A 21,847-nucleotide genomic window follows, 5' to 3' on the forward strand; every position below is an offset into this window, starting at 1 on the left:
TCAGAAAGACTCTTAGCTCCTGGCTTTGGATCAACTCAGCTCTGGCCATTACAACCATTTTGTGACTCTTTCTTTCAAACTAAATTAAATCAAGATAATAAAATAAAATTCATTTTATTATGCTGCAACAGCCAGAGATGAGCCAATCCAAAATCAGAATCCAGGAGCTTCTTCCAGGTCTCCCAAGCAAGTGCAGAGTCCCAAGTACTTGGGCCAGCTAAGGAACTGGAATAGAAGTGGAGCAGTTGGAACTAGAACCAGCTCTGATGTGAGATGCAGCACTGCAGGCAAAGGATTAACCTTATGAGCCATGGCACCAGTCCCTCAAGTAAGTAAATCTTTAAAAAGAACTGAGAGACCAAATGTGGCAGAGATGATGGGGAGAAGCTTCCATCCTCTTAGCCCCAAGGAAGGCTACGTGTCTCTCTCTCTCTTTTCTACCTACTCACTCACTTTCTATTAACTGTTCAGAGGTCTTCTGAGAAGACACAGGACAAGGCAGCTGCCAGCCAGCCTACTCAAGACCCAGAAAGTGTTCTCGTATTGTCCTCTGGGGCATGTCATCAGTATCACATATTTTTAATTATATAAATCACTCAAAATTAACAGTTCTTCTTAAAAAGGAGAACAAAAAACAAAACACAGCAACACGATCTATAAAAAAATCCAGACAGTGGTAAGGTCATAAAAACTCCCTCTAGCTCTAAATCTAACAGAAAACGAACTACATGCCAAGCCAGAAAACAAACTCAAATAAAAATAATCTCAAAAACCAGAGGCTGTTCCATTAAAGCTACTTAAGAAGCACTTTCCACCCGGCCAAGACTTCACTCTGGCCACGTATGCTGTGCACACATTTGAGCAGCCAGCCATAATACATACTCGCTTCTCCTGGCATCTGATCTGACGTAGTCCACATGGACCAAACACAGAAAAAGGACTCCCAACATGCAGAAGGTATTCTGCTCCCGCGCTCAAGGCCATGCTGTCCACACTCTCACTGCGAGGGTCCACGACCCTTCAAGCCTCTGTGAGAGCCCATTGTGCCTGGCTCAAATGCAGGAGCTCTGAGCCATGTCTCAAGGTCTTAAAATTACAAAGACCCTAAAACTCCTAAATGCTTTAACAGAGCTTTTGAGAGCAATTTACATCAGCTTATTTGCCAACCTAAAGATCCCAAGTAAGACACAAATGGGGAAATGGGAAAACAATTGGCGGTATTAAACAACCAATCAGTCCACTAAGTAACCAACCATAGAAGGCCTTCAGCAGCTCAGCGCCCAAGCATGCACTCTCTTCCCAAGAAGGAAGCAAACAAATGGACATTACAAGCATTTTTAAAACTCAACCCTTACTATTTACATTAATGGAATACAGCCAGGGTAAAGGGAAGTCCAAGTTGAAAGTGCATTTTTAATTAGTAATTCAATAATTGTTTGAAAGATTTCTCTGCTTAATGATGTTCTGATTGGGCTACCACTCAAATTACTGTGCATCCACTAAACATAATAGGATATAGTTGGTCCAAAATAGACTGACGGGAGACTCCAAAACATAAAAATTATTGATGCTCCATCTGCAAAGCCAGAATTCCATGTGGGCATCATATCATATCAAATCCAGCACCCTCGTGATCGCCTGGCAAAGCAGTGGAGAATGGTTCCAGTCCTTGGGCCCCTTCACCCATGTGGGAGACCCCAAGGAAGCTCCTGGCTCCTGGCTCCGGATCAGCTCAGCTCCAGCAATTACAGACATTTGGAAAGTGACACAGCAGATGGGTCTCTTTCTCTGTGTGTGTCTCTCCTTCTTTCTCTGTAAATCTGCCTTTCAAATAAAAGTTAATGAATCTTTTAAAAATATATACGGATGAGAGCACTAGAACTTAATCCAAATGAGGGTTTAACAATGACTGAGAAAGGAGCTTCCCCGCACCCAAGAGTTTAATCATGGTTCACATTTGCATATTCCCAAGACAGCATGGATCAGTGGGTGTGCCAGTCCATGTAAATACAAAGTAAGCACAGAGAAACGTAGACAAATAAGCACAGAAGGTGATGTTGTTTTTTCAAAAATTGTGGTAAATAGGACTAACGATTTTCTTTTTAAGTTTTGATCAGAAAAATTTAAAAAAACAACAACAACTAATGTTAGTCACCTCAGTTGCATCATCCAAAAAGAGCAGAAAATACCCACCAAGTACCCACGAGTGAAAGAGAAGATTTAAAAGTAAGTGTTATTTTACTTCCAGTTGAGGTCAAATATTTTTAAATCCCACAGAAATGTTCCTATTTATTTTCACAAATTCATGCAGACAGTACCAACAAGCCTCTTACAGAAGCAAGGGGAGTGCCAAGCTTTCAGTGTTGGGCTCAGCTGGCAGGCTCTGGTTCTGACACTTGGACAGCTAACACTTTTCCCTTATAGTTACCTCGGGATCCAAGTTCCTGAACACATACATTCTTGTCTTCTCCATCATGGCAAACAGATCAGGGTTGTCCTTGGCCCACTTCATGTCCCACACATCTTTTCGCTCCAGTTTTAACAGCTCGCCAATGACTTGCTGTCCTGTGCTGTCCGTCACTTGGGCATCCAAGTCAAAGAAGGTTAGAACTCCTGAGATGTCGATGATGGCAAGACGACTAAGAATAACGCAGTTGGGAGGGAGGAATAAAATTATTTTCAGCCATCATGAGTGTTATTATCTATAATCATTCTTCTTCAAATCAATCTACCCAAATCCTGAAATATAAATGGCTTTCAAATTTGTTCTAAATCTGATTGACAAGATAGGCTCCTATCCATGTGGCTTTTGTCTGAGATGGAGGAACAGGCACAAAGAGACAGGATTTACTCTCCCAACTCACACACGAGCAGGGGCTGGGCCAGGACCCAGGAACACAATCCAGGTCTCCAACACAGGTGGCCGGAACCCAGCCACTGCCGCCTTCCAAGGTCCATACTGGCGAGAAAGGCTAGGGAGCCAGAGCAGTGACCCAAACCCACAGCTCCATATGACACCCTAACTGGTGTCTTACCTGCTAGATCATCATACACTCTCCATTCTGCTGTCTTAGAAGGAGAGTTATCCAGAGATTAAAACAACTGACATAGAAACATATATATATAATAACCTCAGTACTTTTAAGAATAAATCATGCACTAGAATTCTCATACAAAGAAACGGGCATTTAAACTACAAACTACATAGCAAAACCACATTGAACTTTAAGACAACTTACTAACAAGCTCATCTGATGTTATACTTGTTACACAATTTCAATCTTTAACTTCTAAGTCTAAAATTATATGACAATGGTGTCCAGACTTACCTAGAGCTGCAATTCAAGGATAGTTGATAGGCTCGACAGTTAAGGGAATATTTTTGAATCAAACCAACATTAGGAAGACTGTATCTCTGAATGGTTCCAGATTCACGGCCCTGCGCAAGTTACTTTCTATTATTAAGGAAATTTACCTTGGTAATATTACACTACAACTATATTTCTCAATACAGGTTCACATATTTGTTCACAAACTAAAGAGATATTGTCATAAGATATCCCCAACTCAGACACTGAATCATATCATTAAAAATGTGTTTACCTCTTATATTTAATTAAAACTTCTTAAAGAGGCTGAAGGTAGTCTAACATTGTTTTTTCACATGATGTTGAAGAATGAAGTCAAAACCTAGCTCATTGGTAACACACAGAAAGCACAGCTCCCAGGGCTGGGCTCCGGCTTCCGCAACCTTCCGCAACGGGACACAGCAGAAGGCCCCACACAGCCAATCCCTCCCTCTCCCTTTTTCTCCAGGGCAGCATGGTTCTCATGAGGGGTACACCAGGAAGAATGCTAGGCTCCAGCTTGTTTCCCAAAATAACATCAGTTAGCAGCTAAAGAACATAACTTGAACTGGAAATACACACTGTCCGTGGAAGCCAAATGCAACAACCTCCACAGACAGTAGTGAATCAAAACATTTATTTCTAAAACTCATATTTTCAAATGCTGGAGCTCAAGAAACAACACTAAATACCACTGATTCTACTTGAAAACTTCAGCGGTAATTTACCAAGGAATTCTCTACTTTACAGGCTGGAAAACACACCACCTCTTCACTCTCAGTCTTATGAAAGTAGTTGAGCCAAAGCACTCTGATCGATGTATCAGGCTATATAGAGGAGGGAACCCTCCCAAACCCATGACCACCACAAGCTGCCACACCATCGGCCTCGGCCAGGACACATCCAGGTCAGGTTACAAACTCCAAGTGTGCTGTATCTTCTCAGCTAGCACCATTCCAGTACTTCTATAAATAACTACTGTTTTCAAACGACTTATAATTTGAAGATTTTCCTATAATGGATTTAGTAAAATCTGAGTTACCCAAATCCAATACCCATTTTTAGTTCATTTTTATAATTTAAACAATAATTATTCAAAACAAAATTTCCACTACTCACCACAATCAATGTCCTATCAGAAGCAGTAATGGCACATATTGGATCCCTTGTGCCCTAAAATGAAATTATTCAATCATTGTTATTTAACAACACCATATTCAATAACTAATTCAGGGCCAGGCAATATGCAATTCGCTAAGAATATGTCAGCAATATATTTATTAACTTAATATACATCTATTTATTGAGCACCTACTATGTAGCAGAGTTTGATGGAGAGAGATGGAATGAACGGTGAGGAAAGGAGGAACACAGAGTATTTTTTCGAGAAGTTTAGCTATGAAGGATGAAGCAACAAGACAGTGGTTGGAAGGCAACACATGGAGACCTTGGTTGTTGTTAATATGGGAGAGATTCCAGTACATTACATGGAAGGCTTGGAGAAAGGAGCTGGTTGATAGTCAACACAGCATTTCCTAGCAGTTCCGCAACAGAAGGGACTGTTGTTATTCTTGTGTTCCAAGATCTGACAATCAGTAAATATTCAACAACATTGAGCAAACAGATGAGTATGCGTGTGCCTAGACTGACTCCCACATACACTCATGGAGGTCATTACGTCTGATATCAAAAGATCTAAGCTTGAATCCTCCCTTTGCCACTTAATTACTTAATCATGAACTAAGTAAAGCAGTGTGAAAGTGTCATTATTCCAATCTATAAAATGGAATATTATGTGAAGCCTCTTCATGTGGTGCCAACATTCCATGAGGGCACTGGTTTGCACCCTGGCTGCTCCACTTCTGATCCAGCTTCCCGTTTGTGGCCTGGGAAAACTGTGTTGGTTGGCTCAAGTTCTTGGGTCTCTGCAGCCACATGGGAAACAGGCATGGAACTCCTGGCTCCTGGCTTCCGGATGGCTTAGATCTGATCACTGCAGCCACTGGAGAGTAAACCAGTGAATGGAAGATATCTCTCTCTGTCTCAGTAACTCTGCCTTTAATATGAAAACAAAATAAAGCCTTTAAAAATGAAGAACAGAGCCTAGTGCAGTAGCCTAGCGGCTAAAGGCCTCGCCTTGCACGAGCCGGGATCCCATCTGGACACCAGTTCTAACCCTGGTGGCCCCACTTCCCATCCAGCTCCCTGCTTGTGGCCTGGAAAAGCAGTTGAGGATGGTCCAAAGCCTTGGGACCCTGCACCCGTGTGGGAGACCCAGAAGAGGCTCTTTGCCTCTTGTCTTCTCTATACATCTGCCTTTCCCATAAAAACAACAAAATAAATCTTTTAAAAAACTGGAGAACGGATGCCATGTTGCTGACAGAGTTGTGAGCACAAGGTAAGAAGCAGGCTAAGAACTTTATGTGTAATAGGCACAGTTATAAACACTCTTAGCAAATCATACCAAAACCAAAAACTGCTTACCAAAAGATCAACACTGCATCATCTTATAAATAAAAGCATATTTCCATAAAGGGAAACTGAACTGTATTATCTATCAAAATATGTACATTCATTCATTAAGTAATATTGTATAAACTTATAAGTAAAGGCAGATCAGCCTACCAGCAAGTGATAGATAAAAAGAGACAGGTGCTGAGAGAGGATGAAACCATAGAGGAGGAAGTATCTTCCCCGATATTTTTAAATAACGTGGTTTCTAAGTAGTACCATATTGGCCACCGATCCTCACCTATCATCTTTCTTAAAGTCACCTACCTGCAAGGCTTTACTGTAATCCAGCACCCCATCCATGGAGCCAGAAGGAGTATCATCAACATGATAAATTCTGTAAAAAAAAAAAACAAAAACAAAAAAAAACACTAAATTTCAAAGAAAGCTGAAGTTTACATTTTTTCATAATTTCTAGAATAATTAAAGGATGTTAGAATATCCAAGATATTGTCATATAAAAATCCTGACATTTTACTTTTCTTAAGATTTATTATTTTTATTGTAAAGTCAGATATACAGAGAGGAGGGGAGACAGAGAGGAAGATCTTCTGTCCAATGATTCACTCCCCAAGTGACCACAATGGCCGGAGCTGCACCAATCCAAAGCCAGGAGCCCAGATCCTCTTCTGGGTCTCTCATAAGGGCAAAGGGTCCCAAAGCTTTGGGCTGTCCTCAACTGCTTTCCCAGGCCACAAGCAGGCAGCTGGATGGGAAGCAGAACTGCTGGGACTAGAACTGGCACCCATATGGGATCCCAGCACGTTCAAGGTGAGGACTTTAGCCGCGAGGCCACTGTGCAGGGTCCAAACCTGACATTTTAAAAGGCTCCTGAGAGAGCTAAATCCCATCAAAGTAGAACTGACCCACCAGACGTTTACCAGCTGGGCCTGTAAAATGTCCCTGCCAGCCGTGCCAACGTCACGTGGAGCACTGGATCACACTTTCCCAGGGAGTTGTACTAAGCCTGAGTGCTTCACGTCACACTCCGCTTCACGTCGGTCAGCAACAGCTTCTAATACAGAAACTCTTTCATTTGCATACGTTTCCTTCAATTAATGTGTTTAATAAAAGTAAAGCTTAGGAATGGACTGGGGGATCACTAATAAAGTGATGCTGGTCCTGAGTCAAGCGTCTGTCCGAGCTAGACGCTCCCCTTTGTGCAGCCGCTGAATGCAAATGCTCAGGCGAGCCAGAGCGCAGGGCAGCACAGAGGCCCTGGGCACGTGAGCTCCCTTCCCCGGGGCCGCACGCAGGGCAGCACAGAGGCCCAGGGCATGTGAGCTCCCTCCCCCGGGGCCGCACACAGGGCAGCACAGAGGCCCTGGGCACGTGAGCTCCCTCCCCCGGGCCACACGCAGGGCAGCTTTGCTTTGCAGAGGCATAGAGCAAATGACGTCGGTAAAGCGCCTGACTGCAGACTCTGATTTATAATATGCCTGTAACATAATTACTGGAGAGGCACATCATTTCACGTATTTTAAATGCCATGAAATGTTAGCGCCATTAAATTCAAACCACAATCATACTTTCATCAATATGAGATCAGATTTTCAATGCAGTTGAATATATTACAACAGAAACACAGACAGATTGACGCATAACATGCATCTTCATCTTAACACATTCCTGTAAGGTACATACAGTCCTACTTAATGATCACAAACCGGAAGCCAAAGAGGCTAGAAGGTCCCTCCAGAGAGCATGTAGCCCAGATCCACCCTTAAACCAAGAAAGGTGTCAGAACCGCCAGTCTGAGTAAAGCGGCTGGTTTTATGTAAAGAAACCTGGCTTTATATTCCAGCTCTACTTATCAGCTGGTGACCTTGGGCAAAACACTTGAGTTTGCATGCCTCAGTTTCCTCTCTGTAAAGATAAGCAGCAGGAGTGTGAGACAACATCCTGAAGCCTCCAGACCCGTGGGCTGTACACACCTTACAGAGGAGACAGCCAAGGTCCAGGGTGAATCTCCCTGAGGCTATTAAAACTACACAGAAGGGCAGGCACAGTGGCTCAACTGGATAATCCTTTGCCTGCCAGCGCCAGCATCCCATACAGACTGCAGTCCTTGTCCCAGCTGCTCCACTTCCCATTTAGCTCCCTGCTTGTGGCCTGGGAAAGCAGCGCAGGATGGCCCCAAAGCATTGGGACCCTGCAACTGCATGGGAGACCTGAAAGAAGCTCCTGGCTCCAGATTGACTCAGCTCTAACTGTTATAGCCATCTGAGGAGTGAACCACCAGATGGAAGATATCGCTGTCACTCTTGCCTTCTCTCTATAAATCAGCCCTTCCAATGAAAATAAATCAATCTTTAAAAAAAAAAGGGGGGGGGCCAGCGCAATAGAGCAGTGGCTAAGGTCCTATCCTTGAACCCATCGGGATCCCACATGGGTGCCAATTCTGATCCCAGCTGCTCCACTTCCCATCCAGCTCCCTGCTTATGGCCTGGAAAAGCAGTAGAGGATGGCCCAAAGCCTTGGGACCCTGCACCCGCGTGGGAGACCCAGAAAGAAGTTCCTGGCTCCTGGCTTCAGATTGGTGTAGCACCAGTCATTGCAGCCACTTGGGGAGTGAATCATTGAATGGGAAGATCTTCCTCTCTGTCTCTCCTCCTCTCTGTATATCTGCCTTTCCAATGAAAATAAATCAATCTTTAAAAAAAAAGGGGGGGAGGAGGGAATCCTGACATCTGCATCAAAGTCAACTGGAGATCATGGAAAGAAAGAAAACCTACAGAGCATATTTAGCTCAAAAATGTGTACTATGAAAAAACTGTATACAGACTTCCAATTGTTTTACACCAAAGTAAACTTAATTCCACACTTCAAAGTACCCTCACGTAAGTAAATGCTGCTTTCTTGCTTTTAGTAAAGGTTAGCCTCTCTTCAGCTTGCTGAGCGAGGCCACAGGTTCGGCATGCCCCAGCTCTGTCCGAACATGCAGGGATTTCAGCCGTGGCTTCTCACTGCTCCTCGGAGGATCCTGCCAACACAAGGAACAGCCCAGCTGCCCTCAAGGACCCAGCGTCCTGCTGGCTAGTCTACTGAAACACAAGAAAGAACTTCTACCCCGTCTGGAGAACAGACTCAGCCTATCTTCCAACTGTTTCTTCCTACCTCAACGTGATGAATTCATAATACCTAGAATACTTTCACAGAGGCGGGCGGGGAGGGAGCGAGCATCATTTGCTGTCTTAGCACGTGAGTGAGGCTAAGGGAAGGGAAACGGAGGCACTCAGCATGGCGGCTCGGAGGCCACTTGGATGTCCACATCCCATGCTGAAGAACCTGGGTTTGTGCCCTAGTCCCACTGCTAATTCCGGCTGCCTGCAAATGAGCACTCCGAGAGGCAGCAGGCGATGCTCACCTAGCGGGTCCTTGCCACCCATGGGGGACCCAGACTGAGTTCTCAGCATCTGGGCCACACCTGGCCAGTCCCAGGTACCATGGGCATCTGAACAATGAACTAGTGTTCTCCAGAGTGTCCCTGCCACAGATAATACCATAGTGCCCACTACTCCAACATGTCCCACGGGCCTATTCTGCATCTACACTGTTTTTTCCAATACATATACACATATATGATAAAGTTTAATTTATAAATATGCTCAGGAAGAGATTAACAATAATGAATAATAAAATAAGATTATAATTATATTGTAATAAATTTTATTTAAAGTTAATGAATTTTTTTTTATTTCTGTAAGTTACCATTTAGCATTTTCAGATTAGGGTTGACAGCAGAAGATCAAAACTGTAAATGAGAACCTGCAGACAAGGGGAGGCTACTCAGGAACTCACAGTAAAGGCATCTTCGCCCTCAGACTCACCCTGGCTCCTAGCAGCCCTCCACGTGGCAGAGTCCTCCCAACCCTACATACCAGAACCATTCCAACTCAGCCTCCTGGGAATCCGAGGGCAAAGGAAGGAGCCAGGGCCCAGCTCTCCCCACACACACCTGCGTGCGTCTCAGGCCTGCCATCCTCCCGCTGCAGGCAGTCACTCTCCCGCAGTGACCGCAATGGGAACCCAGGGGAACGAAGCTTTGGGCAGACACTCGCTCCCAACTGCATAACTGGATTCAGTGCAGCGCAATGACCCCGATATGGTGAGACCATTTCCTTGTAAAACACATCTCCAGCCTCTGTTTCTGAAGGGCATTTTTTTTCTTTTTAATTACACCATGCTACCTCTTTTTTATTCTGGTCAACTTTAAACAAATCACTTTGAAAGATATTGAAGTAAAAAAAATATTTTTTATTAAGCAAAGGCATTTTATATTTCTTAAGCATGATAACCTACCCATGTCTAACGTGAATGTGATGCGAACGAGCCACTGGAAGAAACAAGCTGAGAACCCTACCTTTCTCTGCCTTCCTTGCGGGGCCGTGCCATCTGACTGATCTCCAGTACTGTCAGCTTCTTGGCCACCCGGTACTGCCAGGTGTAAAACGCCTCCTTTGAAGCTGCTATCACATGCGTTTTCGTCATTGTAACAAACAATGGTACTATTAAGAAGAGCATGAGGTTAGTTAAGTTAGGTATACAACAACAGAATATTTGCACAGCAGAGGACTTCAGAAAAATGAATCTAACACCTCGGCTTATACACAGTACATCTGCACGCGCTCTCAAAATACCACAAACTCTCTGAAATCAAAAAAGTTCACACACCAATATAAAAACTTAAAATAGATCAGATTTAATTCCAATAGCTAAAACTATGAAACTCTTAAAAAATAATACTTGAGAATCAGTCTTCATGACCTTGGCTTAACTGTGGTTGGTTTCTTAGATATAACACCAAAAATGGTAGGTAAACTGTGCTTTATCCAAATTCATAACCGTGTACTATCAAGGACATCATCAAGAATACGTAAAGAGAACTTACAGGTCAGTGATCAAGAGTCAAACAGCCAAATTTAAAACTGGGCAAAGGTTTTGATCAGAAATCTCCCCGAAGAAGATACTCAGAGGAAAAAAAAAAAACCTTCCTTAATGAAGGGTCACTTTAGTGTCTGTTTTCTAAATTCATGAATAACTAACCAGTGTAAAAGTTCATTTCTTTATAAATACTATGCAGAATAAAAGAATGATGTTAGTAGGAGCTACTATCTATGGATTCTTGTCCGAGTCCAAATTAAGATCTTTATGGCAATTGCTTCTCGGCCTTTTGGCTAAGACCAAGTGAAGATCTTTTCAGCAGCACAACTTTGAAACCGAACAAAGAAAAAAAAGCCTCGCTGTATGAGGATTAGTGAAATAACTACTCAGGATCAAATTTTAAATTTGATATGCCAAAGAGCTGGTGTGTCTAAGTCATATTAAAAACCCAGTGGCTTGTTACACTTGTCACAACTTATTATTATTATTATCATTATTATTATTATCATTATTATTATTATTATTATTCAAGATGTGTTCTACCATTGACCTCTGCGGGGGTTGGGGGGAGCCAGAGGCCTTTCCTGGCCTCAACAGGCAGGCACAGCTCTGGGTACACTCAGCACAGCCCCAGGCTCTGCTCATCACTGAATTCTAACGCACTGGCTAAACATAAGCTTCACTACGGATATGCCGATGCTAGTAACTACAGGGCCTTTCCACGCTGGCAAACCTTAATGATTTTCCAATAAAATATAACTGTTTACCATATTTAAACTTCCTTTTTTAAAATTCCTTTTTTTAAAAAATTCCTTTTTGATACATACTAAATATATTGTTAATATATTGTTAGCCTGATTAATTCAAAATTAAAATGTGAGTGGTTCAACATCAGAGTCAGACTTCCTGGACTCAAGGAGCAGGCGCTCCCTAACTGTGGACTTGGATAAGCAGGATTTCTCTCTGAACCCGGGTGAACTCCCTGGAATCTGAAGATACTAACCATCAGGCCAATCCTACAGAGCTGTCTCCAAGTTTTAAACGAGACTAAAGCAGTCAAGGACGGCCCAAAGCAACCCTGCACAAAAGGGGAAAACCCAGAAGAAGTTCCTGGCTCCTGGCTTCAGACTGGCTCAGCTCCGACTGTTGCAGCCACCTGTACAATGAAGCAGCAGATCTTTCTCTCTCCTTCTCTGTAAATCTGACTTTCCAATAGAAATAAACAAATCTTTAAAAAAAAAAAAACAAATAAAACCAGACTAAAGTGCAGCACAGTGCCTAGAGTAAGTGCTCAGTCATGTTAAAGCTAATGTTGATTTTCAAATGTTCATATGCCAGACACTGTTCTACACGAACTCAAATTCACTTTTATCATTATCACCATTTAACAGACGAAGAAATGGAAACCTGAGAGGTATCACATGTCCATGTGACACAGACAGCAAGTGCCATAGCGGGCTGCAAATCCAGTCACCGTGTCTCCTGAACCTGTGCGCTCAGCCCTTAAAGCACAGTTCCTCATTACAGGTTAAGAAATACCAGGCCCGGTTGCTGCTATTCTCACTGTTACTATCCACAGAAATTCTTGCAATAACACCAGTCAACATAAGAAAGAAATGCAAAAACATCTGTAATCAATGGTGTTTAAAATTAACATGATCAATGATTTCAGTAAATTCATATGGGTAGGTAGGATCTACATAAAGTTTTTGCAAGATCCTTGCTGAAAGATATATCCCAGTCTAACCTTCTAGAAAAAGATCAATTTTTAATATACAAGGTATCTTGGGAAGAGAATACAACCAAGCTAAAAGCACCTGTTGCCTCTCTCAACTATTTGATATCTGAAAAGAAAAAATTAATTATCAGAAAAAAATTTAAGAAAATAATTATATTTCCATTCACTGAACTTAATAACACTCAAATATTAGTGTCACTAGTTACTAGTTATGCAAGGATGTGAAATAACTTAAAGCAATCTCAGAACGTCACATTGACTTGCTCACTTTGTAAAGAAAACTTCTCTGCTGTCTGTACCAATTTCCAGCTTTTTATTTCTTTTTTTTTTTTAAAGATTTATTTATTTTTATTGGAAAGTCAGATACACAGAGAGGAGGAGAGACAGAGAGGAAGATCTTCCATCCATTGGTTCACTCCCCAAGCAGCCGCTACAGTTGGAACTGAGGCAATCCTAAGCCAGGAGTCAGGAGCTTCCTGAGACAAGCTGAGACAAGGACCCACTGAGTTCTGCTGTAACATCTTACGTCCTTAGGCATCAACATTAATTTACCCAATGCCTAGAAGAATACCTAGCACAAAGCAGTAAGTCATTGTTTGATGGGTTGACTATTTTTCTATTACTTATTTAGACATTCTATAATTATTATTAATTACTGAAATAGCATATACTTGATGGTTTGCCAAGTAAATGAATTATCACTTTTATTTACATGACCAAATACAGTTTTTATGCCTTCAATAAGCATTACAGACTAAGCATAGTATTAATGATGGGACTACCAAAATTAATAAGACACAGATGTTTTCAGTAGTTCAAAGTCCAGTGGGAAGACAGACAGAAGTCAGGGATGACAGTGCAGGGCAAGAAGCGCTCTAGATAAAACACACCACATGCTTTATGGGGCTCAGCAGAACACTGGAAGTGGGACCCTAACTCCTCCATGCAGACTGCCAGAGTCCTACAGATTGAAATGCTACTGCCACACATAAAGTTCTTTTTAAAACCTTCACAGTGGCAAGCATTTGGCACAATGTGCAAGGTGTTATTTGGAATGACCTCACTGCAATTCAGAGTGTGTGGGTTCAAATCCAGCTTCTCCAGTCTTAAGTTCTGGGTACCTGGCCTAGGCCTGACCCAGGCTCAAATGTTGGCAGGTATTTGAGGACCGAACCAGCAGATGAAAACTCTCTGTCTCGGTCTCTCTGCCTTTCAGATAAAGTTAAGCTAGACAATAAACAAATAAACAGTTTCTTTTTAAAAACTTCTATCAGAGTGTTAAACTGCTGCACTGCAGTCGGACAGAGCCAGCATCCCTATCAGAGCGCAAGTTCAAGTCCTGGCTGCTCCATTTCACAATGGGTTCACTGCTAATGCACCCGGGAAACAGGGCAGATGGCCCAGGACCCTCAGGGGAGACCCAAGTGGAATTCCAAGCTCCTCACCTGGCCGTGCCCTGACAGCTAGAGCCACCTGGGGAGTGAGCCAGCAAACAGAAGGTTGTGTGTGTGTGTGTGTGTCTCCGTGCTTTTCAAACAAATAAATAAATCCCCCCTACCCAAAAAAAACTTTTACATAAATTGTCAGGATGAAGAGCAAAAGGAAAAGCAAAAATAGCACCTTCGGAGCAGTAACAATCACATACAAGAATCTTCTTTGTTTTAGCCTCTAATCCACAAGAAACTCTGGCACAGAAAACCGAAGGAGGAACTTTAGAGGATACACATAAAAACAAAAATGCTGGGTCTCTGGCTGTTTGGCCAGTGAGAGAACTGTTCGTCCAACCAGTAAGACTGCAAAAAAGTTTCAAGAGTCAAAAATACAAATCACAATGCCCTCGAGTGTTTGCCAGTTTGTGAAGGGGAGGATGCGTGCGAGCTTTACTTTTAAAAGAGTCTGCTGTGGCACAGGGTACTCTGAGCTAATTCTATCATCACATCATCAATTTTAAAAGTGCATAATCTGAAGACTGAGAAAAACACATTCTTTACACTAAAAACTTAAACTTAAATATTAAGTTAATATTAAGTTAAATATTAAACTTAAAAAAATATTCACATGACAAGAATCTACAATAATTTAAGCCTAAACCTTTAAAGAGAGAATAAAGGGCAAACACTCGGAAAACAGACATTAATACTTGCGTGTTCAGTCTGAAAAAAACAACAACAAACCAACTAATTCTTGGAGTCAAAACACAATTCGATGGGTTTTTAACTTTTTGATCAAATATTTTAAGAGCAAACTGTCACTTTGCTAAGTTACAGTGAATGGCAGCAAAATATTTGCTAGTGATTTTTAACAAACTACTTAGAACGAGGTCTAGCATGTTTTAAGGGGCAACCTTCACAACTATTAGATAGAGGTAGAACTAAAGTCAAAAGTCCTTTGAAAACAAAACGTCAGGAATTTTTAAAGCTGCCCCGATGAAGAGATTGATTTCATTAGAAAAATCTGGAAAGGGCAAGCTGATTTTTACAAGCAGCTGAAGTGGTTTTATGGAGCAGGGATATTTACAAGCAGTTTACTAATAATAAAAGGGGTTTAATGGCAAAATTCTTTCTATAATCCCTAGTTTATTACATGCTAGCCATTACACTGTGTACCAATTCTTGAACAACCGTATTTCCCACCCAGCGCAAATGATGCAGCACAGCAGGCATGAAGTTATTTTGACTGTTTACAAAAACTTCTAATCTATGCTCTGAACCAGGATGCTTGAGAACAAAGTGTGGTGCTATTAATTATTTGCCATGACAACAGATATAAACTGGTTCTAGGCCTGACAACCAGGAAGTACAGTCATCCTTAGGGAATATCACTCCAATTGATGGTACTATTGTTAGATTTTTAAATTAGTATTACAAACCAACCCTAACCGGAAAGGAAAGAAGTTCCAAAACTTCCCTTACCAATATCAATGTATTTGGGATCCAAGGGTGTGCCAATGGAATTACAGAGGACAAGCACATACTGTGAACAAATAACACAGAAAGAGTATCAGAACTTCTGTTCAGGAATAATAATGAAAAACAAGCTTAAAATAAATATCATGCTTATCTCTTAAGTATCACTGAGCAGCAGCTGATAAAACTGTTCAGTGCAGAGAATAGCACAGAAAGAAAGGGAATATACAGCAATAAAGAGATAAAAATTAAAATTCAACCAAGGATATTTTCTTAAGGACATGTCCATATTTAAGAGAACACTTAACAAACGCAAGCACATTATCATTTAAATGTCTAAAATTCCCCGACTGGCTATTGCTTCAAAATTCATTTTTACCCCACAAATAGCTACATAAGAACCAACTTAATTCGTTACCATTGCACCAAATGTTTCCATGTCGTTCTCCTCCTTTGAAGCAGTACATAAATGACATGAAAAATTCAGAAAAAGTTAATACAAAGAAGACATAGTCCAGTCTGGTGAAAGTGATACATAAAAAAAAAAAAAAAAAATGCGAACTAGGAAAATCATCCAGCACCATGAATACTTGGTTAGATTGTTCTCCAACGCCTCCTTCTATCTCCTCACTGTGTTTGTATCTTGTACTGGATGATTATTCTATGTAGATGTTTTTCCTGACTTAGGAAAACAGTTTCACATAAACCTTATCCTTCTGAGTATAATTTGTTTAGTGGCTTAGGAAGCTAATCCTCCACCTGCAACTGCCGGCATCCCATACTAGCCCCAGTTTGAATCCCAGGTGCTCCACTTTCAACCCAGTTCCCTGCTTATGGACTGAGAAAGAAGTCCATATGGACCCTTTGCACCCACGTGGGAGACTCGGAAGGAACTTCTGGCTCCCAGCTCCAAATCCGCTCAGCTCAGCCATTTGGGGAGTGAACAAGCAGATGGAAAATCTCTCTACCTCTCACTCTCTCTCTCTCCGTAACTCCTTCATGTAACAAATAAATCAATAAAAAAAAAAAAAAACTTGTTTAGTTTCATAAATATAAGCCAAAGAGTAAATTATACAACAACTTCTATCACAACTTAAATCCATTACTGGAATAAGCTTATTTCTCACCACAAAATACTATAAGTAGCATTTTTAAGTTAACTTTCATTTTGTCGTATTCATCATTTTAAGAATCAAACAGTTCCACAAGACTTTTTAATAAAAATGACTATCTCCCCTAACTATTCCCTAACTCCCTGTAATGCGTCCTTTTGCCATGGACTTCCACGACAGGCCTACAGTGTTCCTCCTCACTTTGTGGCTGCAGTTTCACGCTTGGCTTGTCACCTTCCCACTCTCACTAAGCACTCTGCTTCCCTCCACCCATCAGCCCTCTGCCCCCACTTCCTGTTCCACCGCCCCTACTCCTAGCTTATGCATCCGCCTGGTAGCAGTCAGTAGATCCTAAAGAGGTTTCTTGGGGTTCTGCATTGTCTATAGTGTTTTTCCTGCATGGTCTCTTGCTTCCTCCAAGTTCCTTTTTACTTGTATTTATTTTGGATGTCTGCTAAATGAGATGTTTTCTTCAAATGTCTGATAATCCTTGTCTACCTGCTCATATTGAATGTGAGACATGGAGCCTGCATTGTGACACATGAGTTGGGCCACTGTACGCCACACTAGCATCGTGTACCAAAAGTCCAGTTCAAGTCCTGGCTGCTCTATTTCTGATTCACCTCCCTGTCAATGTGCCTGGGAAAGCAGGAGACAGCCCGAAGGCGGGGACCCCTGCCATTCATGAGGAGACCAGATAAACTTCAGGCTCCTTTCAGTCTAGCTCAGCCCCACCTCTTGGGACCATTGGAAGAGTGAAGCGGAAATGGAAGATCTCACTGTGTCTCACCTTCTCTGTCATTTTGCCTTTAAAATAATATTTTTTAAAGGTGACAGGACCAACATTGTAGTTTAACACATTAAGCCCTCACTTTTGGGAGAACAAAGATGGCGGAATAGGGTAAGGCCATATTTAATCAGACGGAGAAACATTTAATCAGGATGAAGCAGAGAGGACATATTTCAGGAAATAGGAAAGCACAGAACAACAGCAGAGGGGTACCTGGAGACTGACAGACACAGAAAAGCAGCAGGCACAGAAGTGTGATGTTGCAATGAATGATATTCCAGCACGGCGATCTAAACTCCACCAGCAGCAGGAACTCCACCAGCAACCAAGTGGGAAGGGACTTTCACTGGGAGCTTGGGAGGTAAACCCAGACGAAGTACTCCGTCCTGCTGGTCCCTTTGCTTTGACCAGGAGCAGAGACAGCGCAGCTGCGAGAACAGAGTGAATTTCATAGCCCTGTCAGCCCCCTAGAGCTGAATTGGGCGCCATTTTGCGTAAGGAGAAAAGGGCAAGGGAAACAACTGAGCATGCTCTGAGCACGGAGTGAGCTCATTTCTGACTCAGTGAACTGCAACAACGTGGCATTCTACAGGTTCCATTCGGGGCATGTCTGGATAGCCCTCGGATCTGACAGCCAGCAGATCAAGAACTGTTGTGGTAGCATTAGGGCACCATTTTGCGCACTGTGGCAATAGCTTTGGGACTGCAGGGGACAACAGAGAATTGCGCATGTGCTGAGCTCGCGAGAGCTTGCTGAGGTCCCGCAGGAAAATAATACCAACTGTGACATTGTACTGTTCAAAATAGGTCCGTCTGGCACCCAGACCTAACGTCTAACAGGTTCCGACAAGATCAGTACCACCAACAACCTAACTAGATAAGACACCTGGTGTCTCTCTGGTCCTGGAACTCACTCCAACCAGAAAAGGGAGAAAGGTTGCAGAGACAACGGTGCAGCCTCAGCACGGTATCACAGGAGGTGGAAAGTGGTGAGCCAAGAGCTGGTGCTGTGGAGACCACGGTGGATATCTGACATAAGAACCCAGACCTGAAACTCACTGGAGGTTGTGGCACAAGTGGCTGCAAGCAAAAAGTTGTGTGTCAACTGCAATAAGTAAAATCGCATTGTAGACCTGTGGGTGACACAGCTTAGAAACCTGGCCCAAGAAGACTCTGCTAACCAGAAGTGCAATGAGCAAGAGCAAAAGAAGAGACAAAAGCACAATGAATATTACTGAGCACTCCCCTGCAAAGGAGCAAAACCCTATGCCAGCCTCAGAGTTCACTGAGGAAGACATCGAGAAAATGGGGGACACAGAATCCATAGACTCATTTTGAAGATTGTGGTCAAAAATGAGAAGCTCATGCAAGAGTTCAAAGAATTTAAGGAAGCAGTAAAGCAAATCAAGGCTGGTATTTCAGAAATTAAGAACACAGTAGAGCAAATTACAGTACAGTGGAGAGTCTCCAAAATAGAATGAAACAAGCAGAAGAAAAAATCTCAGAATTGGCAAATATCTCCTGTCACCAGGGGGAAGCAAACAAAAAGCTGGAAGCAGAGATGGATCAGGCCAAAAAAAGTATTCAAGAATTGAAAGACACTATTAAGAGGCCAAATATATGTACAGTAGTTATGTAATGGAGACTGACAACCAGATGTGAGGATACAGTGTGGTATGCATTTCTGTTTCCAGACAAAGATGGACTTACAGTGAAACTGTTTTTATTATATTTTGACAATAGGATTCTGGACTCTCTGCCATTGTCCATGCCCACAATGATGAACATATGACTGAGTATGAAGAACTATATGTTAGTAATGATATAAAGGAATGGGGGGGGAGGGAGTTAGAGAGGGGATAAGGGAATATGGAACTGTATCATAAAATGATAGCAATAATAATAAAATGTGGGGAAAAAAAGCCCTCACTTGTGAACCAGCGTCTCAGATGGGTGCCAGTTTGAGTCCCAGCTGCCCTACTTTCTATCTAGTTCCCTACTAAGGTGCCTGGAAAAGCAGTAGAAGACGACCTAAGTACTTCGGCCCCTGCACCCACATGGGAGACCCTGAAGAAGCTCCAGGCTTCTTGTTTGCTGCAGCCATTTTGGGAGTGAACCAATGGATAGAAGATTATCTGCTCCTCTCTCAGTAACTGCCTTTCAAAAAAAAAAAAAGTGAGACAGCAGCAACTCCTTGATATTAATTTCTGCATGAAGGAGCCAAGCCTGACTGTGGTCTTTACTGCAAGGCCGTGAGGCAGGGCTGTTTCCTCTGGGATTCCCAACCTCACAACCTCCTGAGGTCTCTATCTCTTGACCTGGACAGATTTGGCAGTGCAGACTGTTCCAATCTCCAACCTCAAAGCTCAACGCTTGGTCACCCGTGGTCAGGACCCATGAGGCACAGGAACACTAGGGCAGCAATGAACAGAAATGCCTGCGTTTCCAGGCCTGCTCCCACCAGGGTCCCCCACCACTCGCACAGTACCTAGGGCCCTTCAGCGCACAGCCTTTGCAGTCCACCGGGGTCCCCCACGCTTGCAGGGAGCCTAGGGCCCTTCAGCGCACAGCCTCTGCAGTCCACCCACGACACAAGCCCAGTCTGGAGAGCTGGGGGAAGGGCAGCTATGGGAGTCGGCTGTCCTGGATGCTTTCTGCACCCTTCCTGACACTTGCCATCTGGCCTCCATGCTCGCTGCCTTCTCCCGCCAGGCACCCTCAAATCCTGCACCTCTCAGGGATTCTATGAAGTCAACTGGAGGGCTTAACATTCAGCTTTGTAAAAGGGCTAAGGTAATCACTGCTAATCCACCTACCCTCCGACCTTCAAAATCCCACAGCCATTTCCTCTCCCTTCCTGGTCCCTATGGGCTTATGAATTTTTTTTAAATACTTTTAACTTTGTTTTAGTATACTTCAAGAGAGAAAAAATTAAATGTGGCTGTTCAAATTATCTCCTGTGAAGAAAATATAATTTAGAATACAGCCAAAGGCATTAATAGTCCAACTTGGAAATATTTACATACTTCTGCAAATTGTCAGTATACTTTCTTAAAAGATATTATTTATATCATTTATTTTATGCTATAAGAAATTCACTTTTACAACAGTGTAACGCAAACCAATTACGCATCTCAATGCCCAAAGCTACCCAAGTTACTACAAATGGTCATTTGTATAGAATTTATATTAAGCATATGGATACATATTCATTTTTGCTTACCAAATTTTAGCTTGGAAAAGAAGACTAAATATTTCTAATACCTTTTAGAGACAACAAAAACCCACAGTAGTGAACTGATCTGTATTAACTGCCAAGGATCAGCTGACTGGAGAAAAAAAAAAGTCAGGGGACACAGAACAAACGGAGTCACATAGTTTTCCAAAGCAAGTCCCGACAGAACCAACAGATCTGATGTTTTGTGGCACTTGCCAGCATGGACACCATACTTCACAGGGCCAGTTCCTGTGACCCAGCTCCGTGGCTTGTTAGCCCAAGGGAGACTCACCTGGGGATGGTTTTCATCTGCTTTCTTAGCCAAAACACAGAAATCACCGCAGGTGGTAATAGAAATCAGACTCTTCACGTATTTAACATACTTCTCATTGTTTTTCGTATCCCAAAAGACAACACAGTACTCCGGTCGATCAGGCCTGGTGTATGCATAAACTACAGTGTTTGAACAATAACCCCACTAGGAAGGGAAGGAATGGAGGGAGGAGGAAAGAAGGGAGGAGAGAAGGAATAGTTAACACCGGGAATGAAAAGTCATATTTTACTTTTATTCTAAAAATGCTGCAGTTAAGTGGGTTAACCATCATGATAAAATACATCCTTCAGAAATGGAAAACAGGACTGATGCTTCAGCTTAATAACTTTCCTCACTAAAATATCAAAAATTCTAAAAGGAAAAAAAAATTCATGAAACTAAGAATGTTCTGAAAAATAAATTTAACTTTCCTTGTTTTAATTTGTAGGATGTAAGCTTCAGGATGGAATATTTTCAAAAGTCAGTGACAGATGCTGAGGTAAGCAACAGCTGGAATGACTGTAACCAACAGATTTTATTCTGGGTCCCAAGCCAAAATCAAAAACCAGTAGTTTGTCCCTTTTCCCCATCTCCATTTTTAGGGTGCTCATGTTTCTCAGAGTGTCATATTCACATAGCTTATAGTCAAATAATTCTACACAACTTATTTAAAACAAACAAAAATGCGATTTAGACCTCACCCAAGTTCCTATCAGGAATATTGCAAATAACTCTTGTAATTGAACTGCTTGGGCACTTCTGATAACATTATCAATTGATTAGAATTGATGCACTACTAGCTTTCCCCTCTAACTCTTTCCAGTATATTTAAATGGAATCTCAAATCTACAACTCAGTGTCCTTATCATGACTCCATTTATTAGACTTACAGGAAATGTGCAATTACAGTACAGATTTCCCATGTACCCCTCATCCGTATTCTCCTATTTTTTCTTAAGGCTTACTGATTTTTAAACGCAGAGCTACAGAGAGAGGGACAAAGAGAGATTTTTCATCTGCTGGGTCATG

At 42.2% G+C, this 21,847-nt stretch overlaps 1 protein-coding gene across 2 annotated transcripts in view; it reads right to left on the minus strand.

The window, feature by feature from the left end:
- WDR35 (WD repeat domain 35) overlaps window positions 1-21,847 on the minus strand; it is a 61,930-nt gene that overhangs the window by 19,499 nt on the left and 20,584 nt on the right. The window contains exons 10-17 of one of the 2 annotated variants that reach the window (XM_040993934.1): window positions 20,798-20,983; window positions 15,805-15,837; window positions 15,393-15,453; window positions 10,222-10,366; window positions 6,126-6,195; window positions 4,467-4,520; window positions 3,330-3,439; window positions 2,429-2,639 (exon numbers count right to left, since the gene is read on the minus strand). In XM_040993934.1, the coding sequence (XP_040849868.1) occupies window positions 2,429-2,639; window positions 3,330-3,439; window positions 4,467-4,520; window positions 6,126-6,195; window positions 10,222-10,366; window positions 15,393-15,453; window positions 15,805-15,837; window positions 20,798-20,983 (870 nt within the window). The remainder of the gene's footprint in view (window positions 1-2,428; window positions 2,640-3,329; window positions 3,440-4,466; window positions 4,521-6,125; window positions 6,196-10,221; window positions 10,367-15,392; window positions 15,454-15,804; window positions 15,838-20,797; window positions 20,984-21,847) is intronic. The other variant, XM_040993935.1, reaches the window with a different exon arrangement.

This window comes from Ochotona curzoniae, unplaced genomic scaffold, assembly GCF_017591425.1.
Source record: "Ochotona curzoniae isolate NIBS_2020 unplaced genomic scaffold, NIBS_Ocur_1.0 contig_883, whole genome shotgun sequence".
NCBI lineage: Eukaryota > Metazoa > Chordata > Mammalia > Lagomorpha > Ochotonidae > Ochotona > Ochotona curzoniae.